The following is an 11,266-nucleotide window of genomic DNA, read 5'->3' on the forward strand; positions in this document are numbered from 1 at the left end:
CTGCACCTTATGTACATTTTGTAGTATTCATTCCACCTCATTCATTTCTGTATTTTATGTATATAAGTTTAGATTCGTTATTTATAGTTGGTTTACATAGCTTTGTGTATGTATGTGTAATGTGTATATATAGACATGTGTGTGTGTGAGATTTACATTGCTGTGCTTGAGAGCCACCATCTACCGAAACCAAATTCCCTGTATGTGTCTGCACATATACTTGGCCAATAAACACGATTCTGATTCTGATTCTGATAAAAGCAGGCTAACATTGATATTAGCTTAATATAAATCCCAAACACTTCAGGATGTAGCAGCAGGTTATTCAAACCATATATTAATCTTTAAAGTTTACTGTCTACAGTCTGTAATTTGTAAACCTATGCTTTCTAGTAGAAGGATCATTATAGGCCACTTTATGGCCATATACAAAATACAGGTATGAGTGGAAGCCCAGATGTCCCAGGTTTACACCGGGACTTGAACGCAGGTTACATTTATGTGCACAGGAAGCTTTTTGAAAGAAAATGATCCGATTCATGAAGCTGAACTTAATAAATCCTGTGTAAATCATCACCAACAGAACTGAAACACATGCAGTCCTCAGATGTCACAAACATCACTGCACACTTTAGTTTATATGCTATGCATTTTTAACACTTCTGAGGCAATTTCTCTCCATCCAGCTACATCATCGTGCAGCTTTAGAGAAGCCACACAGGTTAGGTTTAGGCTGAACCTGTGTTGTAGCCTCAGTGTTACAGGATGAAACACACTGGATACCTTGTCTTTGTCAGCCTCAGAGCTTGTGGTCTCGTCAAGCTGTCTGAGGTCCAAACTCTGCAACTCAGAACCAGATTCAAAGTCCCACAGCTTCAACGTCCCATCCTGGTGAAGAAGCACACTGACACTCAAACTGCACAGTCAAAGTACTTCAATAAAATCCAACCCCAGCAAATGTGCATTTTTGCTGTTTTGACTTGTTATTTTTTCCAATCTCATTCACATGATTTGTTCATCAGTAGAGTACAGTGTGTCAAAAGACACAAAACAAGACAAGACATTGTTTCAATAAAACACATTTATGACCCTTCTATGACCACTCTTTTTTTTTTTAATGTTGATGTAGAGTGAAGCTCATGGAGAACTGCCCATGATAGGTAACAATGGCCCGGCATGCTTTACAACAGTGGGACAAACTGCAGAGAAAACTCATACATAGGGGTGGGCGATATAAACGATATATACGATAGAAACGATATAAATTTGGCCAACGATAGAGACTATAGACTATACCGCTCTATCACGATAGCGCATGTTGATGATGTCATCAAGCTGCGCCTGTTTCGGTCGAAAGCATTGCAGCGGCTACAACCATCATCATCTGCAAATTATGCCGACAGTCACAGCAAAGAGATGAATCACTTTTGAAATATGGGGAAAGCCAAAAACTGCGCTTCCTCCACTTCCGTAACATTGATTCATTAATGCTGAATTCTCTCGCAGCTGTTCTGTTCCCATGTTGTTGCAGTATATTAATAACTAACCTCGTATTGTGGATGAATAATCTCAGTTCTCCTGACTGAAGTTTGGCCCGTGTACAGCATCCTGCGATGCGATTGCATTTGTCCCTGACCACCAGAAACCCTCACGTTAACTTTTATCAGTGGAAAAAAAGTTGGCGTTCATCCTCCAGCTTCACTGTGCTAATGTTATGCTAACATAGCTGTGTCGCTAGCAATCAGGTAGCACAACATTATACACCAGGTAGTCCAACTTCAGTAACCCTGCAAACGCCACTGCTGTTTAGTTTTCTGTCTTCATTTATGTTGGAAGTGATAGCAGAGCTGTACGTTTGAATTAGTTTCAAAAATCTCTCTGTCAGAACATGGTATGTCATGTTTAGGTGTAAACTAGCGAGCTAACTTCCTGTTAACTTCTACAGTTAACAGGAAGTGAAAACAGAAATTTAATAAATTCTGTTTTCATGGATGTTAAACTTAATTGTTCCACCCGATAAAGCAGCAACGCTGATGATTTAATTAAAGATGAAAGAATTTAGACCGTTTTTAACTCTCAGTGTTCGTTTGACGTTGGGACCTGAAGCAGACGGACTTTTGGACCCAGATTACTCCGCGAAACTCCTCACTACGGCAGCCGTAATGCTCTGACAATCCATCAAGCAGTGCGGCTTACCAAAGTTGTACTAAAACATTTTTTAACAGATTTCTGCAGCCAAAATCTGTTCAAGGTCAGTAAGCACAACCGGAATTCATACATAAGGAACACTCTTGATTTTTGAGAAAATTAAAGGATTTTAAGTCCTTATAGTGTGGGAAATACCTTATACAGAAGAAGAGAATATATCGCGTTACATATCGTTACTGCACATGCTTCAAATTATATCACGATATGAATTTTAGGCCATATCGCCCAGCCCTACTCATACATATACTGGGAGAACACGCAGACTTCATGTTAGATGTCACGTACCCCTGATCCAGACAGAAGCCAGTGTGGATGTGCTGACAGGATCTGCAGGGCACTGACAAACCTGAGAGAACACATAAAAAACACTGAAGCAAACCTCACCTACACGCTGCTACAGTGAAACCGTGCACAGACAGTGTTTTCCCTTTCTGTTAACACACTCACTGACGATGTCCCAGGCAGAAGGACTGGATGTTGTATGGAGACCTGAGATGGCTCACTCTGATCTTCTCATCACGGTCAGCTGTGATGATGTACTTGTCATCCAGCGCCACTGTCTGAAAGACGGCACAAGAGCATCTTTAGCAGACATTCTGATAAAAAATACACTGATGACTACCCAACGGCAGATTTCAGTGCAGTATGTTGTCAGACAGCTGCCACTAAAGGCAAGAGCAACATGCTATAAATGACTGATGGAAACGCATACATAAAACACACATACTGCTAACATGTTTGTTTATCCACCGTGAGGAATCAGCAGCCAAAACACTTCCTTTGATAGACTTATTTATAAGGTACTGAATGATAGTGGTGTTTCTTACTAGAGCTAGCAGCATAGATAGGTGGCCCATCTTCAGCTCGCCTTCTTTCTGTGGCTCAACCACCGAGAACACGTACACATCTCCTGATTTGTCCGCCACCAGCAGCTCCTCCTCAGCCTGGGTGAACACCAGGGACGTGCACCTCCTCACCACCCACCTGTTAGACACACAGCGCCGTTCTGAACACTTCCGTGCAGTAGATGAAGCTACTGAAACTGAGTGACAGAGGTGAAGTCATACCTGATGCTGATGCAGTGCCATGAAGGCTCACAGCGAAACAGAACTAGTCTCTTGTTGTCATCAGTCAGTGCCAGGAGCTTTCCAGATGGAGATACAGCAAAGGCGAGGACTTTATCACTTCCTGTTTCTTCTGAGGAACCACCATCACTGATGAACAGAGCAGATACGTTATAGCTATATCCTAAAGCCTGACGGAAACTTCTGTGAGATTTCCCACAGCAGTCTAAATGCTGCATAAATCTGCTTCTACTCTGCGTCTGTTTTTCTCTTGTTCATATTCTTATTTTCATTTGCACAATACAAACACATTACCAGCCCATTTATACCTGTTCTTCTCATCCTTTGTATTCTTAGGCTTCTTCTCAGCAGTGCTGCAGTCAAACACAAATGGATCTCTGTGATCAAGGAGAGTAAATCAGTTACAATTCCATCTGAAATTCTACTGCCCGTTATCCACTCAACAATCATATATTTCAGCAGCAATAAAGTAACAGGACAGCTGGCAGATGACTTGTTTCTGTGTTCCTATTATTTAAAAGTGTCACATTTGGATTTAGTTCATGTTAATTTGTCCCAACACAAGTTGCTGATGCAAATGAAATAATACTTTCATTAGGCTGGTAAAGAAAAAAAAGCTTATAGGAGAGCAAACACCTAAACATGTACCAACAATTTGTTACTTTTTAGCATTTTATCTGTAGATAGCAACACTTAAAGAGGAGCAGAAAGAAATCACAGGCTGCCAGATACCAAGCAAACCTAGGCCTCTGTAACAGAAGCTCAGTGTTTCATATACAGACAGCTCAACCAGGAGAGCTACAGCAGTATTTTCCAGATGTCCAAAGATGCCATCATGAATGTACTCAGACGTTTGAAGCAGCTGAAGGTGGTGGCAGGCGGCAGAGCATCTCAGAGGAGGAAACTATTCGCTAATGTTCATCGGTTCCAGACTTCAAGCAGTCTTTGACGCAGAGGATGTTAATCTAATGTTCAAATAACCCTCATAACTTTGCCGGCTCAGTTTCTGTTGAGCCTGTGGAAATGGAGGAACCCCTTTAATTAAAGCTGAGAGCTTTCAGCTTGTTTTACATCACTTCCCCTGTTGGTGTTTGCAGGAGCAACACTGCAAAAATGTGATCCCCGTACACGTTTTTGTGGAACCAAGTGTAATTCGTAAGTGGCGGTTTTTATCATTTGAAACCATCGTTGTGTCATGATTTATATATCTCTACACAATAAACAAGAGTTACCCCCTATCCACAGATTTTCTTGTATGGTTATCCACAAGTATAGATTGAGCAAGGAGAGCGCTTGGTTGGGTGGGGTGTAAGGAAGCCCTAAAAGCAAGCTAACCATACGTCCATGTCCCAGTGTATTCGCTCTAACGTGAAGAGCTGCGAGCATTTCTAACACGGAGCCAATGAAAGAGATTTAAAGTCAAACCTGGCTTCCTTTGTATGCACTGCAAACAGTTTTTTGTCGCAGGTGATAATAATCCAGTTTCCACAAAAACCTACAGCACTCATGATGCTTAACGCGACTGGACACCCATGTGTGCGACGGGAAACTGCCGTATTTTGTCGCGTACGAAATACGTCACGGAACGCCCCCTGAGTACGAGACGCACATAAGAAACGCGGCCGTGTCCACAGGAGAAGAAGTATGAGTAAAATAACTTTAAAATCGGAGCAAAACCTTGAAAATTAAGATTTAAAGACTGCTCATACTTCCAGCACAGGTAGCGCTTAGCTTGAAAGGCGGGGAAGTTTATTACTGAGGTATTTTAACATTGCTGTGATGCTGCTGTTCAGGTTTAGGGTCTGTTGTTTTAGTGAATGGCTCATTGTGCCCAGCGCACGCAGGCTGTACAGAAATATGTACAACAGCTCGAGCACTGGGGCCTGGCAGCATGGCAGCCCCACCCTGTCAACATGGCATCTGTTGTTACAGTTTTGCTCATATCCATCATACCCACGGGGATACCCACAGTGAATACTTTTTTAAACGGCATTTGTGGGAAACTTGCACCATGTCACTGAGATGGCATCCAGCCACAGGGAGGGATACACGGGGCAACGCAAGCAAGCTCTAAATGAAACAGTTTCCCTTGTGAAATAGAGCAAGGTGCTGGTGAAAATTCTCCATAAGACCCAGTGACAGAGAAGCCTCATAAGAAACTGGGTCTGTTGTCAGCTGTGGCTCAAATAGTAAAGCAAGCTGGAAGGTTGGTGGATGAATCCCTTGCCCCTCCTGTCCTGTGTCAAAGTATCTTTGAGCAAGATGCTGAACCCTGAGTTGCCCCCAGTATGTCCAAAAGAGTATATGTATGTGAATGTTAGGGTATGAGTGACTGTGTTACTCCCTCTCCATGGCAACCAAGGGACCCGGGGGATTGAATCCAAAGCTGGTACAGCTCCACCCTCGCTGGGAGACAGACTGACCTGTACTTTGATTTTTTCCCCCTTTTTTGAACATACTGCACCCTTTTATTTATGTCTGTGACAGCGTTGTTCTGCACCTCTTTGTGCAGGATGGCTCGACACATCAGCGCAGTTGGCAACAACTGAGGCAAAACACTTTTTATCGTAATGTCTCTGTGGACCCTGTTGGTGGGACACCTGGTCCTCAGATGCCTGGAAAGGAGGACCCTTAAAGCCTACATTAGCTTTTTCTCAATTCAGGAGCTGCATCCTTCGGGGGACCCGGCCTTCACAGTCTACGTGGGCCAAGTCCTCCGAAGACTGAGAATGCTGGAAGTGAGTGGCTGTGAAAGGGGACGGTCTAGCCTTCAGATTTGTGTCACCAGCTGTCTCAGTGGAGTTTAATAGACTCAGCCGTCTGCTCCTTGTTACTTAAAATATAACAGGACACTGGAGTAAATTCTCTACCAACTCCAAAAGTAGAAAAGTTGTAACACTGTGTAAAATATAAATAAAAACAGAATACAGTAATTCATGATTATAATTTCTCATTTTGAATTTGATGGCAGCGTCAGCTCTTCGAAGTTGGGGTGGGGAGAACAAAAAGCTGGAAAAGTAAGTGACATCAAAAGAAATATCTTTTGCCATTGATTATGTTAACTGGCCAGGTCAGTGACATGATTGGGTATAAAAAGAGCAGCTAATGCATAATTTATGGTCCCAGAAACACGTCTGTCTACATACATGTTCTAACAGCAAGAGCAAGCTGTTCACCCACTTCAGATGTGCTCCCATGAAAGCCTTTAAGATCCTAATTGTACATCGCTGGGAGCAGATGTAAAACTAAATACAGCAAGAAAAGCATAGACAGCATCTGTCGTGGACATTTTTTCATTACAATTAACAGTCAGTTTCACTTCAGCTCTCCAGGTACTTTCGTATATCTTCCCTCTTCACCGCCCTGGCTGCTTACTTTGTACAGCACAAGCAACAGTGGCCCACAGACTATCCATCCATCCATTCGCTTCCGCTTATCCTTTTCAGGGTCGCGGGGGGCGCTGGAGCCTATCCCAGCTGTCATAGGGCGAAAGGCGGGGTACACCCTGGACAGGTCGCCAGTCTGTCACAGGGCCAACACACAGGGACAGACAACCATTCACACTCGCATTCACTCGCACATTCACACCTAGTGACAATTTGGATTAATCAATTAACCTATCCCCACAGACTATTCATACAAATTTGTCATATACAGATAACATTGTAGCAACATGTAGTCCTATTGAAATTCTTAGACGCGTGTCCCCCAACTTTACACGAACATATATAAAGTAAACAGGTATATTAAAGAAAAAATAATAATACTAAAATTAAAAATGTAATAAAAATACTAAAAGTGTTAAAAATTATGGAGAATTTAAAACAAATAGTTTAGCATTTACAGTTTGTGCAAAACTGTGCAGTGAGCATTCAAAGTGGCATTGTTTAAAGTGACAGTGTGTAGAGTCCAGTAACTGTAGTGAGTGTGTACAACACAGTAAAGCACTGTGTTGTACGGATACACAGTGGCTGTGGTGCTCATGCTCAGATTTAGGTTTTATCAAGTCTGGCAGAGATGAATTTGTATTTAAGCTGATGATGCTTAGATTAATTCACTGAACTCCAGCTGTACACTGTCAAGTGTAAAGACAGTATAAACTGTATAGTGTCAGTGTGGGGATGAAACTGCTGACATCTTGTTAAATTCAGTTGTTTAAGGACACAGAGAGCAGCAGGTCAGCAGATTACAGCATGTGCATAAAGAAAATCTACAGAAGCCCACAATAGAAATTGCTGGGAGTTGATCCTTCTCCCTATGTGGAGCCATTACAGCCAGTGTTAGGGTTTTCCGACCTGCTGAATCCTACTTGGAAATGCAGCTGGAAACCTGTGTGCTTATTGCAGCAAACACAGCAGTTTTCTCTCTGTGTGTTTTACTTTATAAACTGATTCATTGTAAAGAGCAGCACGATTGTTAACAGAGGGAGAATCCATTGCAGTCACAGCTTGTTGTCTTTAACAGTCTCAATATTTTTGTTTGTTGTTTGTGTGGATTTCTCCGAAATTTGTGTTGAGTTATTCACAGTCACAATATAATAAGCAGTTGTGACCACAGCCAAATTGGCCAGCAGGTGTCACTGTGGAGATGGGTTTCATCTCCACGGGGATAGATGGAGGCAGGTGATCCGCTGTGGCGCCGCCACAAGAGTGAGTCTCGCTTATTTACACGAGGAGAAGCCTCCAAATGTCTGTACTGACACAACCTAAATCACTATATAGTAAAAGTAAGAAGAAGGCCTATCGAATCACGTCGCTTTTAAATCCTTTAAAATCAAAACATTGTTTTTCAAAGTTCCATTGGTATCACGGAACTCTTGTATTTAAGCCCAGTTTCCGACCGGAGAATAATATTGGGAACACGAAATGGCGACTTTCTTGTTTCGCATAGGACGACTGGGTCCTCTCAAGGTAACAAGAACTGTACTAGCTCTCAGTGTTTTACTGTATCGGTGTCGTGTTTAGTTGTACTAGTACAGATACAACACTTGGACTCAGTCACATCAACGCTGGCGTCTGTAGTACAGACCAGACGGCAACTGTCGGAACAGGACAGGCCAACCGCAGCACCGACACATGACCCTGAAACTGTCACAGTTACAGGTCACATCGTTTGTTCCTGTTGTTATTGAAAAGAGGCGAACTACCTTGAAAAAGGGGAAATAAATGATCTCTGTGCTCTGATAGTTTAAGCCGGTTTTTATCACGGTTAGGACTGATTTTTTCTTAGGGGGGATGGATTGCACAGCATACAGGCACAAAACTGAATTGTTGGTGGCTGATGGCTCCTGTCAGATGATGATGATGGTCCTCACGTACTTTTTGTCCCTTGGTCCAAAATGTGAACATCGGCATCCTTTATGTGCAGGTGTACAACTGAGTCTTACGCTGTGGTGGCTCTTCCATGTTGTGGGATGGCTGTGTGGTTTCTCCTTTGTAGAGGTGCCAGCATTCCCTGCTGCACCTGACTGTATGCATGTTTTATACATGTTTTTAGCTTGTTTGGGAGTGTTGGCCTTGGGACCGACTTTTAGAACCCTTCCCAGGCATGTCAGCCCCAACTCACACCTTTCCTCGGTGACTTGATAAAATGGGTGATAAACGAACATAATAAAGCTAAAATGTCTTCAGTCTGTTTTTATGAATAGATGAATTTACTCATCAGGCATAACATTATGATCATTGACATGTGAAGTAAAATTTTGATTTGCTGACCTGATTTGGAATATATTTGGGAGTAAGTGGACATTTTCTCCCCAAGGATCATGTGTTAGAAGCAGGAAGAAACGGGGAAGCGTGAGGATTTGACTGTTTGATAAGGGCCAAAGTGGGATGGCTAGACGACGGGGTCAGAGCATCTCCTAGTGTGACGGCAATGTGATGCTTTGGGTAAAGTTCTGCTGGGAAAACGTGAATCTTTGTGGGTATTCTCTGATGGCCGAGGTAATGCATGCTGCCACGGAGCAAAAAGGTTCAGAAATGGTTTATGGTTCACAACAATGATTTTGAGGCGCTCACTTGGCCTCCAAATCCCAAGATCTCAGTTCAGTCGAGCATCTGTGAGACGTGTAGGAAAAAAAAGTCATCCAAAGGAGTTCCCAGCTCGCAGCTTACAGGACTTGAAGGATCTGACATGTTGGTGCCAGATTCCACTGCGCACCATCAGGAGTCTGGTGTAGTCCATGCCTCGGCCTGAAGTCAGGGTTGTTTTGGCAGCTGAAGGAGGACCAACACTATGTTAGGAAGATGATTATAATGTTACAGTTGATCAGTCTAAGTAAGAGTGCTCAAAACGAGCAGTGTGTACAGTTTAGGTCAGAAGTTTATATACGCTCATCACTGGGCATGAATGTCACGCTAATTTGACTTGTTCTTTTTTCCAGGGTGGAATGATTGTACAGCATATATCTTTAATGACTTTAAAGTTTGAATTTATTTTGGATTTTCCATACACAGTCAAAAATATACATACTGGCTTGAATATATGCAAACACTGACACCTCAACCAGATGCTTTTGGTAGTCACCAGTAAACCTCTGGCATAATTCTGGCTGGTTATATGACCAATCTTTCTGGTACAATTGGTAGAGTTTATTTAAATTGGTTGGATTCCTGGGATGGATCCAACTTTTAAGTGTAGTCCACAAATTTTCAATAAGGTTGAAGTTGGGATCTTTGGGAAGGGCATTCAGTAAGGCTGCGTTCACACTGCAGGTGAAAGCGCATCAAATCCGATTTTTTTTTTTTTTTTACCCCTATGCGACCCATATCCGATCATGGTATGACAGTGTGAACGGCACAAATCCGATATTTTCAAATCCGATCTGGGTCACTTTCGTATGTGGTACTGAATCCGATACATATCTGATGTTTTAGAAAGCGACTGCTGTTTGATGGTCATGTCGCATTAAATCCGTCTTTTACGTCACTGACATAAGACAGACGCCAATTATCAGCGCCGGAGAAGACATCGCGAACCTTCCTGGCCATCCAGCGTAGATGTCAGTGAAACTGTTGGGAAGACAGCGTTGGAGAAACGTGAACATTTTATTTGTACTGTATAATCTGCAGATTCTGACAGAAATCTGCAGCTATCCTTTGAAGCAGCGCTCCTCTCAAACAGCAATAAGGATCATTATTAGGTTATCTACATTATTATGTCAATAACAAAATAACTTAAAGAAAAAATTGGGAAACGTAAAGTCTGAAGTCTTTACATTAAGGGCCATCAGTCAAACATGCTGTTGTTCTGGGTCTAAACAGAGCGCGTTGTGTGTGACATCTTCTTTTGCGCATGCGGCCGCTTTGAGCGTTCACACTAGAGCGCGTTTGCTGTCGCATTTTATTTGTAGTGTGAACGAGCAGACAAAAAAATCTGAATTGAGCATTAAGACCTGCAGAGTGAACGTAGCCTCAGTGTGATGTTAGCCTGCTATATCCATTCTAAAAACACTTTTGATATGTGTTAAGGATCATAGTTTATTCAGATGTGTTGCAGCAGGGACACATTTAAACGTTTCAGGACTCCGGCACTCGAGGGCTGCAGTTTGACACCCGTGCCCTAGTGTGTCAAAGTTTCAGGTGGTTTGAGGTGAAGTCGGAGAATTTGGAGGTAGACCAGAGGTTTCTTAATAGGTCAGCACCCTCTCAGACAATGTAAAACTCACGTCACGGTGGACAGTGTTGATGGTGTTCAGGCAGTTTCCTCTTCGTGGCAGACTTTAAAATTGGTCAGATAAATAAATGCTTAGTGGTGGTGGATGCAAAAATGGTGCAAATCAAATACTTTTATTGTCACATCACATGTGCAGGCACACTGGCACAGCACATGCGAGTGAAATTCTTGTGTGCGAGCCCCACAAGCAACAGAGATGTGCAAACACAACAACACAAACGAGCAAAATACAAGAATGGCCAACCTGAAACTAATAAATATATGTACAATATATAATAGTGTATGCATTTCTGGATGTG

The 11,266-nt window shown here is 42.5% G+C and overlaps 2 protein-coding genes across 3 annotated transcripts in view; one reads left to right on the forward strand and one right to left on the reverse strand.

Annotated features, from left to right (window-relative positions):
* wdr4 (WD repeat domain 4) overlaps positions 1-4,883 on the reverse strand; it is a 12,089-nt gene extending 7,206 nt beyond the window's left edge. Inside the window, exons 1-7 of the mRNA XM_005751564.2 lie at positions 4,719-4,883; positions 3,602-3,670; positions 3,276-3,422; positions 3,036-3,192; positions 2,656-2,768; positions 2,494-2,554; positions 784-888 (exon numbers count right to left, since the gene is read on the reverse strand). Of these exons, the coding sequence (XP_005751621.1) occupies positions 784-888; positions 2,494-2,554; positions 2,656-2,768; positions 3,036-3,192; positions 3,276-3,422; positions 3,602-3,670; positions 4,719-4,801 (735 nt within the window). The 5' untranslated portion in view covers positions 4,802-4,883. The remainder of the gene's footprint in view (positions 1-783; positions 889-2,493; positions 2,555-2,655; positions 2,769-3,035; positions 3,193-3,275; positions 3,423-3,601; positions 3,671-4,718) is intronic.
* Positions 4,884-7,952: 3,069 nt separating this feature from the next.
* The window catches only part of ndufv3 (NADH:ubiquinone oxidoreductase subunit V3), a 10,954-nt gene continuing 7,640 nt past the window's right edge, over positions 7,953-11,266 (forward strand). For both annotated transcript variants that reach the window (XM_005751566.1, XM_005751567.1), the window contains exon 1: positions 7,953-8,203. In XM_005751566.1, coding sequence (XP_005751623.1) covers positions 8,159-8,203 — 45 coding nt within the window. In that variant the 5' untranslated portion in view covers positions 7,953-8,158. The remainder of the gene's footprint in view (positions 8,204-11,266) is intronic.

This window comes from Pundamilia nyererei, unplaced genomic scaffold (assembly GCF_000239375.1).
Source record: "Pundamilia nyererei isolate P.nyererei 1_Seehausen unplaced genomic scaffold, PunNye1.0 scaffold00316, whole genome shotgun sequence".
In the NCBI taxonomy this organism is placed as follows: Eukaryota; Metazoa; Chordata; class Actinopteri; order Cichliformes; family Cichlidae; genus Pundamilia; species Pundamilia nyererei.